This window comes from Python bivittatus, unplaced genomic scaffold, assembly GCF_059951505.1.
Source record: "Python bivittatus isolate LINGU-HERP-01145 unplaced genomic scaffold, Pbiv_v1 ctg000580_np1212, whole genome shotgun sequence".
NCBI lineage: Eukaryota > Metazoa > Chordata > Lepidosauria > Squamata > Pythonidae > Python > Python bivittatus.
Genome location: NW_028277087.1, coordinates 7185458 through 7205453, shown reverse-complemented (window position 1 = coordinate 7205453; position 19996 = coordinate 7185458). Strand labels below are relative to the sequence as shown.

At 40.7% G+C, this 19996-nt stretch overlaps 2 protein-coding genes across 8 annotated transcripts in view; one reads left to right on the top strand and one right to left on the bottom strand.

Annotated features, from left to right (window-relative positions):
• The window catches only part of AP3D1 (adaptor related protein complex 3 subunit delta 1), a 54901-nt gene extending 52706 nt beyond the window's left edge, over positions 1–2195 (bottom strand). For 3 of the 4 annotated variants that reach the window (XM_088149468.1, XM_007433996.4, XM_007433997.4), the window contains exon 1: positions 1833–2194. In XM_088149468.1, coding sequence (XP_088005594.1) covers positions 1833–1928 — 96 coding nt within the window. In that variant the 5' untranslated portion in view covers positions 1929–2194. Of the gene's footprint in view, positions 1–1832 lie in introns of all 4 variants that reach the window. The other variant, XM_088149467.1, reaches the window with a different exon arrangement.
• An 11868-nt stretch (positions 2196–14063) lies between these two features.
• The window catches only part of DOT1L (DOT1 like histone lysine methyltransferase), an 81223-nt gene continuing 75290 nt past the window's right edge, over positions 14064–19996 (top strand). For 2 of the 4 annotated variants that reach the window (XM_088149463.1, XM_088149462.1), the window contains exon 1: positions 14065–14425. In XM_088149463.1, the coding sequence (XP_088005589.1) occupies positions 14424–14425 (2 nt within the window). In that variant the 5' untranslated portion in view covers positions 14065–14423. Of the gene's footprint in view, positions 14426–19996 lie in introns of all 4 variants that reach the window. The other 2 variants (XM_088149464.1, XM_088149465.1) reach the window with 2 other exon arrangements.

The window sequence follows — 19996 nt, the reverse complement described above, 5'->3', positions numbered from 1 at the left end:
CAGGCTAAAATGTGGCTGGCTAGTTCATAGTGGGGTGTGGCATACAAACATAGCCAATCTAGCCATACTAACCTAGTCTTACCATGCATGTATTTACAAAGGTTACTTGTGTTTAAAAGCACATATGCAAAATAGTTGCACTACTTGAAATGTGTTATGACTGCTAGATACTGGCAACATTATTTGGGGACTCTAAAGGTTGAACCATGGAATCTATAGTTTGAATTCACTGCCAAGAACTCAACCCATAATCTTAGGTAAGATGGGGACATATTGATCTATTACAGGACTACTGAAAGAGAGACAAGATAAATAGCGCAATGGTATGTAGAAATACATACAGAATAAAGACTTTTATTTGTGAATACCAGTATGATGCAGTAAAGTATTTTGGACTAGAGAGATCCAGGTTCAAGTCCACCCTTAGCCATAAAAACTCACTTGATGTCTTGGGGCAGTCACACTCTCTCAGCCCAACTTATCCCACAGAGGAAATGTTGTGAGGAAAATTGAAGAAGTGCTATATATGCCACTTTCAGTTCTTTGTGGAAGGACAGTTCACAACACTGGTCTACTTTACTGACTGAATGTCAAGTAAACAAATTATATATCAGTGGTAAAGGTCTCCTGATTCTTTGTTTGGTCAATGTGTTTTGCTAACTTTTGTAAAATTATGAGGTTACTATTTACACTGGGGTCTTCATAAAAAGCTGCCACAGCATTGTGGCCAAGTCACTGAGATGCAACCCAGAAAGCCTCTGTTCAAATTTATCCTTCACCATTAGTTCACTATGGATGGCCTTAAAAAATCACACCCTTGTTTATGAAATTTATGTCCCATTTCCTTCCAGGAGCTCAGACTTGTCCCCCAATTTTATCCCCACAACAACCACCCTGTGAGTAGGCTAGGCCAAGAGACTGGGACTGGCCCAAATGAAAGGTTTAACAGAATTTTCATATGATGACAATAATACTGACTTACCTTGCAAAGTTAGTTATTTAAGCCGAATAATGTGTATATGTACGCACTATTATTTATCATTAAGCACATTTTACCCTTCTTTTATCAGAAAGACTCCTAAAAAGGACTGCAAAAATCAGTGATATAATACAGCACAGTTCCTGCTCCAGGGTTTTAATTTAAAAGGTACATTAAAAGGAATCAAAGGGAGAGGAATAACAAAATGCAAGCACAAGGTCTAGACTGAGGCCTTCTACTAGTACTGTACTAATAAAAAAACATTGTGCAACTATTCTCTTTCCCTCCTTAATGGAGCTATTGAGATTAGAAACAAAGAAGGAATGAAAAACCCAGGAGATAAAAAAAAAAAAAGGAAGATGACATTCTCTCCTCTTACCCTTATGGACAAAATAGGTTAGGGAGAGCAAGTTCTTTGGCTGAGCCACTCCCCACATTTTGTGTTCCCTGAGGGAAGCAAAGGGTACAAACTCCAAAAATTTGCAAAAAAAAAAAAAGAAAAAGAAAGAAAAAGGAATGGGAATAGGAATAGGAATGAAAAGGCAGTGGGGTAGGATGAGCAACAAATTCGCCCACCAATTCTTAAATCAGCCTTGTCCTTAATTTGGCTCCCTGCAGAAGCCTCGGGCTTCAACTCGCATGACATCCAACTGGCATGCAACTACTGGCTGAGACTGAGGGAACTTATAGTCTAACACATCTGAATGGCACCAGGTTGGGGGAACTTCTGTCTTAAAATCTGACAGATGCTGAAGAGGGATGAGCTACCGCCGACATCATGGCCTGTCCCGCCGTCAACGTCGACCCCCACCCCGTAGACTGCCAGCCTTCTCCTCCTCCTCCTCCCGCTCACCTCGTCCTCCTTATGGTTGCGGATGCCCCGCACCAGGTCCTGCAGGTTCTTGTCAAACATGCGGTCGATGCTCCCCTTCACCATCTTCAGCGCCATCGCGGAGAGGGAGAACCGCCGGAGCGGGAGAAGCCAAACTAAATGGAAAAAGAAGGCAGTGTTCCGCCTAGAAAGGAAGACACGCCACAGGAGTCAGGGCGCAGGCAGAAAAAGGGGGGTCGGCGGCGGATCACATCCCGCGGGCTGGAAAGAGTGCCGCCACTTGCCCACCTGCTCCCCTTTTCCTTTTTCTCGCCTCCCGCCCCACCGGCGCTTTTCTCAGGTAAAAGCCGGAGCGGCGGACAAAATGGCGGACAGTCAGCTGAGTGGACGCAGGCCACACCTCCTTTCCTCCTGTCCCGCCCCCTGTCCCATCATCACGCCCGCCTTGTGAAGACACAGTGTTCAAGTTTAGTATACTGTAGGAACTGTCCGAAATCTATGGTTGTTCCATAGAGTAAATCAAAGAATGAGCCTAGTGAACCGTCGTCACATCCGTCTGCCGCGCTCTCCTTTGCTCCCTCCGTCTCTATGTCACTAGCTTTACTCATTGGGCTGCTTTGAAAGAGTCCACGCGTCAGCTGAGCTGGCTTCTTATTCTTCCACGCCTAACTGCGAAAGCAACGAGTCGAGAAACACGCCAAGAACCTCTAAACGTTTTCAAAATATTTCTGACTGATACGATGTTATTGCAAGACACTGCAGAGATATCTCTCTATAGATGACTGATAGTGGCTGTCTTTCCACGTTGTACTGAACTACAAACGAACTACTCACAATCTAGCATGTTGTGTGAAATCAGCCCCTGTGGTTACTTACATGGTTCAGTGCCAACCACAGTTTAATCAGCTTAATTTTCTGGGTGCCCAGGATAGGGATGAGAAATCTAGATGACTGTTAGAGCTGAAACCTATGCTTGTTTTTACTCTCTCTACGGTGATTTTAGAATATTTTGCCTCCCGTGAACCTAGAAAATAGGATTAAAAAATAGAACCATGGTTGTATTAACCTTGGCAAGCGCAGTTAACCCAGTATTTTGGGTTTATATGACATTGAATTATGAACTAACTTCGTAGGCTGGGATTGTACATCACATCCCTTAGCTAGAACATGGTTGGGTAGTTATTGTTCTTGGGTTGACTGTCATTACTATTTTGTTTAATTTGTGTTTGCATTCCTTGCTTTTGTTTTAGAGTACTGTGCCTAGAGCTTTAATGATATTTTTATTATGCATTTTATGTTTTTATTTCTGAATTCAGATTGATTTTGAATTGTGTTACCTAGTGAAAAGTGATATTATAAATATTTGTTGTAGTTATATTTTAATACATTTTTATCCTGCTTTTCAGCCAAACATTTTCAAAGTTGTTATGCCTACTTTAAAAAGACACTCCCACTCTGCAGTCTTACTAAGTAACAGACAGTGCAAAGGGAAAAAAAAAGGCATAGTACCAGTTCTTAAAGTGAAATATTATGATTAGCTGGTTATACTTCAGGAAAAGAAAGAATCTGCTGGAGCTGGTTATCAGCAAGGGTAAGGATACTTTCTCACTTCAATTCTATCTTCCTCTGTAGTTGCTTCATGGTTGTGTGCATGTAAGTTAAATAAATAGTAATATGTGCTTTGGGAGCTGTGAAGCCTGTACTAGGGAAGGTGAAACTATGGCTCTCCAGGTGGAATGTATTTGCACAATCACAACATTGCCAGCCGTATTTTAACCTAGCATATTGCGTGAAGCCAAACTGTGGATAGTTCATGTTTCAGTGCATTTGTGAATCTATGGCTAATCATATTGCAGAAATGCTGCCATGTTGTTAGAGTCTAAACTTTCTCAGCTTTAGTCAGCCAATAATAACATTTCATGGGGGTTGTAATTTAGCACCATGTAACAGGCCACAAAGTTCTACATTCTTGTGGTATATTCACAGTATGTTCCCTTGAACCCTATGACAAGTACTTAGATATATAGGATTACACTGTTCCTGTTTTATTGTATGTGTGTGACTATTTTACTTGTCAAGATATGTTGTAATTTAATTGCAAACTACTTCAAGTGCACTTTGGTACAGAAAGATAACATATAAGTTATTTTGATAAACAGCATTAAATGAAAGTAATATTGATGAACATTTTATATTGCTACATAGTAAAGATAATCATAAATACACTATGTACACACAGACTAACAAACTCACCAAATTTTAACTTATTATGTGTGAACATCAGCCTTTAGAGTTAATTTATGCTTCAGCATGTTGTGGGAACCTTGTCTTAGCATGTTGTATAAATCAGGCTTGGGGGGGCATAGCACGTTATCTCAATACAACAACTGTGTTTTGTAAGCCTCTTTAAGGGCTGAACATGCTGTGCAAACCCATCTTATGTCTTGTTTAGTTTTGGATTAGCATGTATGAATACATCCAAACCATGGTTTATCACAACATGCAAATCTGGTAAATAGGACACATCTATTTTGGATTGCAAACTCATTGAACCAGGGACTTCTGTGCTTTTATTCTATAAAAGACCATGCACAGGTGGATAAACTGGTAGATAAAATTAGCTTGCAGCAAAAGCCTCTCTCCCAGCACAGAACTAGGGCTTTCTGCTAATATAACCCCACTCTGTTGTTGCTCTAATTAAGTCTAAAAAAATCTGAGCTAAACCAAAATACAGGAGATCTTGATTCCACTATTCTATCTCAATGGTAGTAAGTATCTGTGGAAGTAGTCAGACATAGCATCAATTTTATCTGTCACTAGCTACTCCATGATGCTGGATTATTAGTTTTGTTTTGAATTCTCCTTTCCCTGAGGCTTCAGGGATTTTTCAGTCCCAGACTAATATGGACTTTTCTGGATTGGGCCAATGTCCTGCAAACTTAAAGTGCTTTAAATGGTGCATGGATGTAGCCTTAACAGACTGGCTGGCACAGTACTTTCCAGAGGTCAAGATAGCAGCATTATATTAGTACATGGCTTCTGGGAGTTGTTCAGAAGTCCCCCTCACCTGTGGGTCCTGGAATCTGTATTCCAGAGTTTAACCCTAATGGTGCCCCTGACAGTGTGGATTTTGCTATTGCTGCCCCCTCCCCAATGCCCCCTCCCCTTCATTGCAATACTACTGGATCAGAATAGAATTTCCAGCTTTCCATGTCATAGAAAGTAATAGCCACATTTCCAATTGAGTCTAATCCAAGTTATCTCAACATTCCTTTTTGTATTCTATGGAATTATTTGTAATTGTGTTTAGGACACAAGCCATGTTTTGACTTAACAGGCCAAGTTTCCTGATGTGTTATGCTACATTATAAACCATAATACACAGATTTCAAAGGATAGGTTCACACAAGATGATAAATCAAAACAAAGCACAGACTTTGGCAGCTATTCTGTGTATATTTCTGTTAAAATAGGTATAGCTTTTGAATAAATATTTTACACAGTTTAAATAAGAGTGTTAACATATTTTTATTACTTTTTCCTATATCCACCTTATTTATAGGCTGATTTCATTAAAAATGCAGGAGAGTTTATTTAGTTAAAAATAACTAAAACCAGAAAATTAACACAATATGCATTTGAAAGTCAAGTACACTTTAGGAAAGTAATCAGAATTGTATGCTTCAGTGGAATGTATGCTTATATGCATTACATATATTAGCATACATTGCATGCTTATAATGGTATAATATCCCTGCCATTCCCAACCCGATGCATTTGAGATCTTTTGAAATGCAACTTCCTTCCTCCCCATGGCATCTAGAGGGCACTAAGCTGGAAATGGCAGTTAAATATGATGCCAGTATTGTTGTTTGTATTTGCTCCAGCTGAGGGCAGTACAACACAACCCCATAAGGTAAAATGGAAACCTGTCCTTAAGAGCAATGTATTTTGGATTGTTACACTGTTGTCTGGGCAGGCAAAACTGTGGGAAAGGGATTTTTTCCTTTCATTTATTATAAAACGGCTGGCTGAAATTATACAATTCAAATTTATACAGTACAAAATTGTACAACGTGCTTAACCACTTGGCACCCAGCTCGCAATTACGACATCACAGTGAGCCGTAGTCACATGATTGCAATTTCCAACATTCCCTGCCAGCTTCCCACAAGTGAAGTCAATGGGGAAGCTGGCAGGAAGTCAGAAGTTGTGGTCATGTGAGATCCTCGCTTAATGACCCATGCGGTCCTCGCTTAACGATGGCCACTGGGATTGCTGGATCCGCCATCACTAATCAGTGGGGTCACGTGATGTACTTTACAGCTGCGTTGCTTAGCAATGGCAATTCTGGTCCCAATTGCCGTTGTATACCAAGGACGACCTGTATTCCAGCTTTCATTCAGGAACTCAAAAACAAGACAGTTTTTTGACAAAAACTTCAGAACAGCCAGTGTGGTCTGGTGGTTACAGTATTAGACCAGGAGCTGAGAGACACTGGTTCTAGGTATTCTCAGCCACACAAGCTCACTGGGTTATCTTCAGCAATACACACATGATTGTTGTTGGTGAAAAATAGGAGAGCACTGCTCCCTCCTCCTATTTTTCACCAACAACAATCATGTGTGTATTGCTGAAGATAACCCAGTGAGCTTGTGTGGCTGAGAATACCTAGAACCAGTGTCTCTCAGCTCCTGGTCTAATACTGTAACCACCAGACCACACTGGCTGTTCTGAAGTTCGTGGAGATGGCTATCCTTCTTTTCCATCATCTGCCACCAGATTTTCTACTACATAATTTCCTGGGGGTAGCAGTACCCTGGTTTCAAGTGTGTCATGTAAATTCAACCAAGCAGAATTTTCTAAAATGGGTGATGTTTAGAGTTTAGGGAGAAGAAAATGTTCCCAACTCCAAACTCTGGCACTTGTTCAAGAAATAGAAGTGTTTCTAGATTTGATCAGTAATTTTCCTTTTAAGTGTCTGATTTGTCCTAGTGGCACATGAAGAAATAAAACAAAAATCTCTTCCTCTGTATTTTCCTTCACATTCCAGGGTGGGGAAATTGAGAATTCATAATCTTGAAGGGTAAGAGAGATGAGAAATGGAAGACAAAAGGATAAAATACAGTCACTAAAAATATTAAGATACTTTTCTGGGTCTAAGCTCATGTATATGTTTGAAGAGATCTAAGGTAGTCATATTTTCTTCCTAGCACCACTCTTGGGCTTTTAATAGTTGAACAATGTGTAGAAATTGTATCAGTGAAATTCCTCAGCTCAGAACTGAGAGGAGCTAAACTGGAAGTTCTTGAGAAGTCATGATTAAGACCAAGGTTTGGGCTGGTGCTGGTGGAAACATACGTATCCTATCATAGCTGCACAAATTAATGTGTCCAGTTGTGTACTGATTATAAAACTGATCAAAGATGACTATTCTGTTAAGTTTTTTTTAACCAGGGACAACAGAATTATCTTCTTGCAGTTTTCTGTCTCTGAGCTGCATAACATGCTCTTGCATAGTTTACTGAATATACACAATTGGCTGGGTTTCAGAATACAGTAAACCTTAAATAATTGTGCAGACCTTGCCACTGAGGTTTTTAAACAATGTGCCACGTATCAGCTGAATAACAGGGGAAAAAGGGTTAAAACACACAAAGTTTAGTGTGTGTATAAATGCAGTCAGTGTCAGATTGATGGGACCCTTTAATAATATGGTTAAAAAACAAGTTGTAAGAACAGTTGTTGGCATCCCTTCCCCAAAGATAAATCATCAAAGCTTTTGTGATTTGAAGCAGATATCTGCTGGAACATGCTTCTGGGCCACATATGTGAAGCAGCAGATAAAGGCATACAGAACAATTGAGAAGAAAGAACAAGGAAAAAAAATGACTTCTATCTAGACTCAGTCAGCAATCAGCTGCTCCAGAGGGCTTGTCACGTTTTCCAACTTGAAATTCACTGATCTTGGAAGATGATTCCTGTCTAATTATCTATAGCATTAGGACATTGGAAGCTATCTTCTGGTACAATGTTTTCTCAGTGGGGTCCTCTCTAAATATGTAGACTTCATCTGTTAGACTTCCTCAGCTGTTATGGCCATTGCTGAGACTCCCTAGCTGACAGACTCAGAGAATGATGAGTTGAGAGGCCACTTAGGGCCTCTCAAGGCCAACACTCTGCTCAATGCAGAAATCCAAGATGAAACTCTCCTGACTGTTGGCTGGGTAGCCTTCACTTGAATATAATCAATGATAAGGGGCCGGCTATCTCTCTGGCTAATTGCTTCTACCAATGAAGTACTTTGACATGTAGAACTTTTTTCCATACTAATAAATTGGAATCTAATTTAAATATTCCCAGCTCAATCAATCTTTCTTTATGGGCTTTAGTTCCTAGTCCCCCAATCATTTTTGTTGCCCTTCCCTGAAACTCTTCTAATTTCTTCTTGAAGTGTAGTATCTAGAACTGGACCCAGCTTTTGAGGTGAGGTTCGATCAAAGCAAAATGGAATGGAATTATTATATCCCACTATTTGGAAATTATACTTCAGCTGATGTAGCCTAAAGTTGCACTTCTTGTTTTTTGGAGTTGCATCAAACTGCTGGCTCATATTCAGTTTGTAATCAACCATTTCAAATTCTTTACTGCAAGAATGTATTTTATTGGATTTAGAGGCTGTCTGTCTCCCAATGACTGTGAGTGGCTTACATCTTAAAAGTAGAAAACAATAAAAAAAGACATGTACATCCAGAACAGACAACATATCAAGAAAATTAATAGAGAATTGACATTTATCCTAACCCCAGGCCTGGGAGCAAATCCAGATGTTCAAAGACTTGTGGAACAGCTACTGGGTGGGAGCCATACAGATCTCCAGGGGACGCTGTTCTAGAGCGCAGGTGTCATAACAGAGAAGGTGTACTTCCTAAGTCCTGTTGACAGTTTTTAATTGATGGGACCTGGAATGTGTCCACTCTGCCTGATCTTACTGGGCAAGCAGAAACTACTGAAGATAGACGGGCCCTCAAATAACCTGGCTTATTCTATGAAGGGCTTTATAGGTGATAACCAGCACCTTGAATTGCACCTGGAAACAACTGGTAACCAGTACAGCTCACAAAGCAGCAGTGATACATGGGCATAAGGTGGCATGACCATTACTGGCTATGTTGCTGCATTCTGGACCAGCTGTAGCTTCCAAGTAGTCTACAAGGGCAACCCCATGTTGGATGCATTGTAGTAAACCATTTATGAGTGACTATTACCATTCCAGTTATCCTTAACCTATGCATTTGATTTTTGTTTCCTAAGTGAAAGTAAAGGACTTTGCTGCTGTATGTTAAATATATCTCAGTCCATTTCTTGAGTCTATCAATATCATTTTAAATTTATTTTGTCTTCTAGGGTGTTACCTGTCCTACCCAATTTTATATCATCTACACATTTGATAAACATTTCCCGCAGCTCTTCATCTAAATCACCCCACTTGATATCACCCGCCAATTTGAAAAGAAATCACTGACAAGTTCTGTTTGAAAATGATTTTCAAGCTACCTGTGTATCCACCTAATTGTTATGCCATCCAGCCCACATTTAAGTAGCTTGCTAATTGGCATGTTAAGGGGTATTTTGTCAAGGCTTTGTTGAAGTCAATATATATTATGCCTACATTATTTTTCCAATCTATTAAGGGGGTTACCTAATCAGAAAATGAAATAAGATTAGTTTGGCAAAATATATTCTTAACAAGTTCATGTTGCTTTAAAATTATTACAAGGTACTTATGGATCTTTATGATCTATTCTAGAATCTTCCCAGATATTGATGTCAGGCTGACTGGTCTTAAGTTTGATAGGTTTTCCTTTTTCCCCATTTTGAAGATAAAGACATTATTTTCTGTCCTTCAGTCATCTGGCATTTCATCAGTTCTCCAGGATTTTTCAGAGCTTCATAAAGGCTTGCCCCAACAATCAACTAGTTCCTTCAGTACAGTAGGATGTGGTTCATCTGTTCCTAGAGATTCAGAGTAAAGATTATTTTCTGATCATGTTTCTATTAATCTCAAGCTTCAATTTTGCTTCTTCAGTTTTTGTTGCTGTTGTTGGAGAAGACTGAATCGAGGACCACACATTTGGGTAGTACCCATGTTGGGAAAGATTGTTCTACTGGCTTGGTTCACAAAACAATTAAGCTATGGACTGCTGAAAAAAAGCTTACTGCTTAGGTAATACAACAAACACATCTAGTCATGCTCTAGCCACTCAGTTGTGCTGTGGGAACCCCAAAATCCAGTCAATTAGCCCATTTTGCATATCAAGAAAAAGATCTGGACTGAAAGTGTCCCTCAAACCCCCAAGTCCATCCATTACAGAACTCACTGCAGCACAGAACACACTTTCCTAACAATTACTGGCTGCAGCTGCCAAAATATGCTTAGTGTTGCATTCCTGACAATGGGAAGGAGCTAGTTATCCATCATTTTGGATTTAGAGAAACCAAAGTTTAAGATTAATGCTTGTAGGCTTCATATTCTGGTTTCCTTATACTCAAATGATAATTGTTCCAGATTTGGACCTTATTGCTCTAGACATGGTATATTCTCAAAATATAATTCTGACATTATGAAAACAATAAGCATGTGGGTTAGCAGTGTTTTGTGTAAAATGGACAATGCTTGGGATATGGTGGGTCAACACAATACATTAAGCCATAATTTGATCTTTTAATTTTGATGTAATATATTGTGTGAATTCAATCTTAGAAATAAGTCCCATTATATTGGCTGTTTGGAGATAATGCACTAACCATGGTTAACTGAACCATAATTTACTGAATTAATCTAATTTCTTGTTTACATCTGTAAAGTTAGGCTAAAATAGGGGTGGATAGCTTATAGTTCAGCGTGTTGTGAGAATCTAGCTTTTGTCATAGTATGTTGTGTGAACTACGCCATCATGTTAAGCTATAATGTGTTTTGTTTGGGCACAGCATGTAATTTGAATATAGGAAATAGGTTTTATTAACCCATGGTTAGTGTGTTCTGTAAATCCAGGCCAAGGGGTACAAACCAATCAACCACAGTATAGTATACAGTGCAAATTCTACCATTTAATAGATCTGCTTCTTAAGTATGTAAAGTTGTATACTGTGGAGAGCCAAACTTTTATGCCATCTTGAAAGCTGCTAATAGGTAATGCTGATTTAAAGTTATGGGAGCTGCTTCAATTCCAACAGATTTGGAGAGCACCAATTTGGAGAGACTATCTTGGGCCAAATTTCCTCAGTAAAAGACAAGATATGTATCTTTGGCTAAATTAATCAACTCTTAGAACCATTTTGTCATCAAGTGAGATTAATGAAGTCTAAGGATTTGGGGTTGGGGGCAGGTATATTTTCCTAAATTCAGTGAATACCAGAATTTAAACTTGAAACAGTTTAATAGTGATTAAGCTATCCTATCTCATAGAAAGGTTTTGAAGGGAAAAGAATGGGAGTTGGTATGCTACCTTGAGCTTTGGAGGAAGTGCAGGTTAAACATGTAATTTCAGTAATATTTATTATTTATATTTCAAATTTGGACACCGCCCATTGCACTAGGAAGTTAAATATTAAACTCTGATGTAAAACAACAACTACACGTAGCCATAGAAACATTTAAAATTACAGTATTGGCAGGAATAAAAACATCTAGAGGGAATGGGAAGGAGAGGGTATGATAATAATGTGCCTATTGCACATTTCAAAGGCAAAAGTGGAAAACCTTTGAAATGTAAACCACTAGATTTGAATTTTGAGAGCACTGCCAAATTTTGCTGTGGGCTTGAAAATGAATGCTTCTCAGTGCCAGCTATTCTTTGTTTAGCTTTAAATATGCAACAATAATAGTGGGTTTACTTAAAATCATATTCATATGCACAAATAGTTATGATCTTGAACATAGAAGGACATCTTTGGAATTGTCCTTGTGCAGATGCTGCAGAGAGACTGAACAGATATTCTTCCCTCCCTATCAGCAAGAAACACTGACACAGTTTGAACAGCTTCTCAATGACGTCTCCTTTGCAATGTTCTGTACCAGCAGCTGCAGGGAGCATCTGCCTGCACGTTCCAAGCATCACTGTTCCCCTCCTCTGCAATGTGCCATGAAATTTCAAATTTACTAACCAGAAACAAGTAAACAAAAAAGACAGGTGGAAAGCTGCAATTGTGTGCCTAGTTCTGTGACATTAAGTCTTTTGAACACAGTGGACAGGATAGCACTGTTACTGATGCAAAAGCACTGCAGAATAGCATCTTTTAGAGGTTCTTAGTTGACAAATATATTTTTCTTTTATTCACACATACACATACATGCTTCCAGGATATTCACATTAGTTCATACACAGAGATGCAGAGAAAAGAAACAGAGATAATGATCACTAGCTTAAGTAACTAAAAATGGGGAGGAAAAAGACAAATGGAACTAGCCAGATCCACACTATGATAGCTAGGTAAAGCCTCCATATTCTGGCTAGTCTACATGGACCTCTACCCCGATCTAGTTTGACCATTTCTTGCATTCTGAAGATGCAGTCCACCTCTAAATAATAGTTGCCAGAGAGGGCAGTTCAATGGGAGAATTGTCTTTACAGTCCACCTTTCCTCCAAGAAGCTCAGGGTAGCATAAATGTTTTTCTCTCCCCAACCTCAACATTTTTCCTCACAACAGCCTTGTGAGATAGTTTAGATGGTATTTTTTTTCCAAAATGTATCCATTACAGAGACTTTTCCCGAAGATGCCCCAGCAGCCGCCAGCGAACATAAAGAATTAACTGTCATTTTAACCTATAGTCGAAAGCAGACTTGCATCGAAAATAGAGGGAAAGCAATTCTCTAGTGCTGTTTTTATTCTCCTTTAGGTATTTGTAAATACGTGTAATATACAGTAGGAGATCATTTTCCCGGGGCAAAGAGATGGATGCAATTATCCTTAAGTACGTGCTACCCTCAGGATAAACACACCGAAATGCTACAGCATTAATTATGGTGTATTATTATCTCTGTGGCGGGGCGGGAGAGGCCTCACCACAACCGGGGGACTTTGAGACGAGACCCGGCCGAATGAACTCAAACCAGAAAACCTCTCCATCTGGAGAGGCGGTCGCCTCCATTCAAAGATAGACTCTGCTCGAGCAGGGAGACTCAAATCTTTCCAGGCTTGTCTTGTGATTTTTTTTTTCCATGCCTCCCCGCCCCCCTTCTACGTGTGCACATAGTCTGGGGTTGCGTGTGCCTGCTATTTATAACGGTCAAATGCATACCTGAGGAAAACTGACGTGAGCGTCGTGTGTTCCCGCGCGAGTAGGATTGCCCGGGGAATCGCTTTTTTTTTTTTGGTTTAAAACACGACTGTAACGATTAGGGGGCTCATTAAGTTTTCAGCGTGACCGTTACTATTTTCTTCGTGCGCCTCGTGCGTTGGTGGGGGGAGCTTCGTGAGGAGGCGGCTTTCGCGCGCCGAGAGAGAGAGAGAGAGAGAGAGAGAGAGAATGTCGGGGTGGGAGGTGGCTTGGGCGCTCGAGGAGGCGGAGGAAGCGTCAGCGCGCGGCCGCCGCAGCCGGTGCCTCCGCTGAGGGCAAGTGAGGACAAGGAGGCGCGCGCTCCAGCCGAAGCGGACGAGTCCGGGCCCGCTCTTTTTTTTTTTTAATTCGCTCGGAGACTCGCGCTCTTTCTTACCCGCCCGCCCACCTTCTGTACTGTACAGAGGAGAAAAAAAACCTGGGCGGGGGACTGTGTGTAAGAGAAAGAGAGAGAGAGAGAGAGAGAGAGAGAGAGAGAACGGTGACGAAGGCGGGCGCCCTTCTTCCTTTTTTTGTTGGTGCCGCGCGCCGCTTCGCCTTCGTTCTGCGCGCGCGCCCCTTTCCCCCCCCATCACCCAGCCTTCTCTTTCGAATAATTCACATACATCTGGGCCTTGCGTGCGTATCCGTAACGAGCCCAAGCGCGTGCGCGCCAATCTCCTTCCCCCTCGTCGCTCGTGACGCCGCCTCCGCAACCTCTCTACGTGAGACTATAATTTTTCCTAACAGCCGTGGAGTGAAGGACGTAAGACGAGCAATAAGAGGTGTACTGATACATTTTGGGCTTGACGTTGTCCGCCCGCATGTTTTTTTTTAATTGCTCTCCCTCCCCCTTCTCGCTGTCACCGTCATCACCCTCATCATTACCACCACCTCCACTGGGCGGCCCCTGCCTTTGACGCCGGCGGGGGCGGCCCAAAATGGCGGCGGCGCTGCTGCTGCTGCTGCTACTGCTGACGAAAAGCCCGGCCCGGCGCGAGCGACAATAGAGAAGAGAGAGCGCGTGAAGGGAAGGAGCGGCCGCTCGCTCGCGGGCTGGTCCTCCTCAGCCGCCGCCGCCGCCGGCTCGCTCTCCGCCGCCCGCCGGTCTAGCATGGTGCTGGTCCGCCGCCGCTTGCTCCCTTCTGTCGCCCCGAGCTGACCTATCCTCTCACTGAGACTCTGCTCTGCTCGCTCTCTTCCGCCGCCAGCATGGGCGAGAGGCTGGAGCTCAGGCTGAAGTCGCCAGTGGGAGCGGAGCCGGCCGTCTACCCCTGGCCCCTGCCCGTTTATGTGAGTGTGCGGGAGAGCGTCGTCCTTGGGCGCCCCGGTGGGGAGGAGGTGAAGGAGATCGGAGTGTCATGGGAACGGGGGTCTTTCGAAGGAGCAGGGAGTCCCAGGAGGGTTACTTTTATGGGGACGGTAGGAAATGAGAAGGGGAAGTACCTTTTTGAGACTGGGAGCCCTGTGGGAATAATTTGGTAAAGTAAAGAGGAATTTGGAGGAGGAAATTAACCTGGGGGGATGCAAAGGAAAATTCGGGTACACTTATTCGGTGTCATTGGATGGAAGGTCTGCTGGGAGTTGTTAGAAATAAAGGGGGAGGAAAGTTTGGGGATGGTAAAGAGTGGGAATCTCAAGGTTTTTTGTATAAGGGAACTGGAGACCAGAGTGAAATCAGCATTAAGGCGGAAAGAAGGTTGTGTGGAGGGAGAGCAGAATAGTGTGCTGTCATTGTAGTGAGGGATATTATAAAATTGAGGTGGGGAGGATTGACAAGCAGCTGTTCGGTGTCACTTCAGCAGGTTGCATTTAAGATTATATGGAGGGAACTGAGCTGGTGAGAATTATCTTTAGGTTCCTACTAAATGGAAAATGAAGGTGTGGATAATTAAAGGGGGTATTTTTGTCCTGGGGAAATTCAGTAACATTATTTATTATAAAGTACAGTATTGCGCAAGGACTCCCTAAAGGAGTGCTTCGTGGGGCTATTATGTAAGGGGACAATGAAGTGGGGGAGACCTGATTGCATTGTGATAGACAAGTTGAGGGGTGCTACCACCCATTGTTCCCTCCTTTCTAGTTCTTTTTTTTTTCCTGACAAAGGAGAACATCATCATGAAACTTCCCTTTCAGCTCTCTCTCTTCACCTGTCCACACCATCTTTTCTCATCATCCCAGACTTTGGTGTTCCAGGCACTTGTCCTGGGTTGACCTCCCCATAACCTAAGTACACTCTTCCATTCTTAACCAGATATATTTGGAGTTGTCCTCAATTATATTGCTGCCAATTTTCTTCATGCTAGTACAGTATGTGTTCTGAAAACGTACTCTGTTCTCTTTTCTATGGTATTAGTTTCGTTTCTCAGACTTTAGGCTTTCCTTTTGGTTACCTTAATACAAATTTCCTTTCATTTTTAACATTTTTCAAATGGTTTTTCTAATTTGCTACTGCAGTATGCAATAGCTTCTGATGTAGATGCTTTTACAAGGAAATTAGGCAAATTAATGCAAAATAAACATGTTTGTTATCCTTATCAAGGAGTTCAAAAGATAAACTATCTTAAAGATAATCCATCTCTTGAATGTCAATTTTTGGATGCAACTATGAGAGAGGGTCTTTTGTGCAATGCTTATGGGATTAATGAAAATATTTTGTCAAACCATTGGCTGTGTCCAGAGTACACATGACACTAACCAACCACATTTAAATGTGTTGTGTGAACTCCACTGTGTATATTATGGGAATCCAGGAAACAGAATTAATTTAACCATTAATGGTTCATTTAACCATGGCTATGTGTGACAAACAGCCACTGTGGGAAACAGGATCCTGGAATTGAAACTTTGATCTGTTCTAGCAAAGTAGCTCTTATATTCTATTAAAAGAAGGTATTCTGTATCTTTTCTGTTCTTGATGCCCTCCTTTGCAGACTTCATTTCTTGTTTGTTAATCATAGCATTGCAAAGTTGGAATCAGCTTTGAAGGTCATCTAGTCTTAACTAAATTTCTTGTTGAATTCAGGTTTATGGGATTCAGAAAGAGCTTCCCTGATGGACAGTTGCCTAGATTCTTCTTAAATGCCTCCAATTTATATAGCTTTTCCATTGACTAGGGACTTGTTTTATTCCTTTATTCTCACTGCTACTGTGATAATCTATCTTCAGAGAAGGGGGGTCCTTGATACAGTTCAACTATTGCCTGTCAAACTTTGTAATTTGCTTTAGCACCCAAATCCTCAGTTGACCCACAGATCGCTGGCCTCCCTCAGGATACTGTGTTGTTGCTTTCTTGGTTCTCTGCCAACCTTTTTGGTATTCTCCACCCTGTCACTTTTTTTTTTAACTTGCAAACATTCCTTACATCCCAGGCCAGCCATTTTAAAATAATCCTACTTTTCCTGTTGTGGGTGACTCATTACTTGCAGATACTCCCTGTCCACACCCAAACAATATTTCTTCCATTCTGTTCCACCCTCTGTCTTTTCCACACTTCATAATCTCTGTTTGTAGCCTGCTCAACAGTCTCATATTTTATATTTTCATGTTGAAATACTGTTGATTAAAGGCTTCTCTCTTTTTCTCTTTTCTTTTTTGAAGTATCTTAAATAATTGTTTCACCTGACATTGGGCTTAATACCACTTAAGAAATGTTGTAGTTTGGAACAATTATTACTGTACGTATTAGAATATTTCTATAAAGAATAGGATATTTTTTCTAGGTAACATCTCTTTCTGAAGAGATGGAAGATTGATGATGAGTAAAGTCAAAAATAAAATAACTGGAATGTTAATGGGTTTTCTTTTACTTCCTTTCTTCAGGCCTACATTTCTGGAATTGCTTTGGACTGAAATGTAGAAGAATGTGTAAACTTAAAGTTAACTTTCTGGCTGTATTGAATCAGGAATATGTGTCTTTTTCCTCTGTTTTAAAAAGGAAATGAAATGGGAGTGGGAGGAGGAAGATAGAAATGAAACCTAAATAAAGAATATTCTGCAAATTTCCTTTCCTTTGTTTAGTAATAAATGCGCAAATTCATTTTTCTTAATTCTATAATTACAATCCATATTTGGTTACTACACACATCAGTGATGACATCTCATTTTATTTTTGTAATGGCTTGTCTGCATAATATTTTAAACATTTCACAAATTTTGGCTGACTTTTTCTAATGAATCATTGTGTTTTGTAATGAGGTGACCCTGGGAAATGACAGTTATAAATTCATAATGTGTTTGTGGGGGTGTCAGAGAGAGAGAGAGAGTGTGTGTGGGTAAATCTTCACATAGTTGCCATACCATGTGTTTACTATCTTAGCAGGGGTGGAGAATTGCATTCTTGTTGGAGAATGGGAGTACAGTATTTTTAAAAAGCTGGCATGGAACTGTTTGGCTACTGTATTCTTGCACTGTGTGGCATTTTTCCATTTGTATTCCATACTTCACAGCATAAAGGAGGTAGGGTATACAATATTGAGTCTGAATGGTGCCAGTCAGAACTGGGCAACTTCCCACTGATCTGTGAAGGGACCATAGCTTTTCAACCTGCCAGTGGGTCAAAAATGTCCACTTGATGCATTACTGGAAGAGATGGGCTGAAAATGTTCAGCCTGTTTTTTTATCTTGGAGAGGTTTTAAGCGTGGGAAGAAACATTTTGCTTCAAAAAGGCTATGTGCTTCCATTTTCAACTAAAAAACCACCCCAACCTCAAAGATAAGCAAAACCATGTTGCCCAAAATGAGTTATTTTGCTATTGAATTTCAGTGACCTGATCTTGAGCTGCCAGAAGGTCATGTAGTGTAGATATTTATACTGCATTTCAGTAGAAGATGTGAGGAATTAAGATAACAATTTTTGTGGAAAGATGAATAAAACCTGCTGTGCGTTATCATTGGCCTTATGTCATCTTGGGCCATTGGTTATCTGGTTTCCAAAACATCCTGCTTATTTAGGAGGATGAGCTATTTTTGACTGCTATTCCCAGAGAGCATGGAGCCTGCAGTTGCTCATGTGGCCTTTCCTGCTTGGGCAGCTCCATTGCTTTGTGTGTGTTTGTGTGTGTGTGTGTGAGAGAGAGAGAGAGAGTGCATATGTGCACACTAGTTGATAGATGTGCTTTTTATGGTTTCAATTTCAGTATAAAGTATAATTCCTATCCACCTTGGCTGCAATCCTAAGTAAATGTACATGGGAGTAACTACTATTAAACTCAGCAGATCTTAGCTGTATAGTATATAACAATCTCTTATATCATAGAGTACTGGAATAACTTCCATCAGAGTTCATTTTGTTTAAGGCATGATCTGTACAAAACATTGTTTTCTTTCTGTATATTAGTGTTTTACAAATGTTTACCAATGTTTTGAAATTTAGATTTTCTTGTTTTAAACTGGAGCCACATATTTTAAAGGAAAATATAACGAAAAATACAAGGATATATTTTTCTAAGGGGGTAAAGCATGAGGTGAGGACCCATTGCTCATTGCAATGTACAAGAAGAAAGTCCAATTAAAAGGATCAGAAAGTAGGTAATAGAAAAGGCCTCTTTTTGTTGTAGTGCTGTTTCCAGTCAGACAAAATCCATTAGCTAGGCAAAATATAATCTTACCTAGTGCACAGAAGCTTTCTCCTTCATCCCTAATAGATCAGGTCAGTGGTTTATCTGGTCTAGAAGCCTCTTTACAATTAACATCATAATAGTGTAGTGATATCCAGAGGACTATGTTTTTCTATCTGTTCTATGGAGGTTGCTTCTTAAAAGCAAATTAATGCAAGCATTTAGGAATTTTATTCTCCCTTTATCAGCATAACCCTATTCACTAAAGATGTGAGCCATAAAATGTCTGCTGTGCTGGTGCCTGCCACAAGTCCCCTGGGAACTAATAAGCTGCAGTTGCTCTGTGGCAACTAACTACAATTGGTCTGACTGGTTTTCCCACAGAATAGTACCTACTGCTGAATGGAGTGCATTCAGTTTGTAAGTCTGCTCAAGCTCTTGCTGAAGTTGTAGTGATCAGTGAAGGACAGAATGCTTATTTTATTGGAGATGTCAACTCTTGGATGTGACAGCTCTATGGCATCCTTTCTCAGAAGCTGCTGCTTTCTACTGTCATGGATATTGAGTGTGTTCACCTGACGCATCTCAGAATCTATTTTTCTGTTTATTATTGTTGTGGTAGTAATGTGAAGTAGCTTATTGCCATATATTCAGATTGCCCAATATTGTATCCTGATTGTCTTTATGATCATTGCATAAATCTGTAAGATCTCTGATGAATCAGAGTATCTGGCTTCCAACAATAGGCAGCCTACATGTTCTTGAAAAGTTCACAAGTCCACAGCCTACCTAGCTGAAATATCTGTTTAGCCATGTTAGCTAATCCTTACCAGCTTAACTAAGCCTCCATGTTCTTGTCTATTTAATCCACTTTTAAATCTGCCTAAGTCCTTGGCCATCACAATATCTTGTGGCAGGGAGTTCCACAAAATTGTGTCAAGAAGTATCTTCTTTCCAAATGGAAATACTTTCCAAATTTCCTACTTCCAGCACTGGAGCCTTTTCCAAGTCACATTGAAATGGTTACAGAAACAGAGAACAAGACAATCTGTTGCAGCAGAAATGTGCAAATCCTTTTTTTGGAAACAAATCCTCTTGGACACCACAGGAACTGGTTTAATATCATTGTACTGTAGTCAAATGGAGACTTTATTTTTTTCTCTCTCTCCTCCCCCCTCCCCTTCCTCTGGTTTAGAAGCTATTTGGCACCAAGGGGAAGAAGGGTCTGCTGTGGTTTCAGAGCTTAGCTCTCTGACGTCAACAAAGCGTCTCTTAGTTTCACTGCTCTGTTTCTTACTGGTTCTGC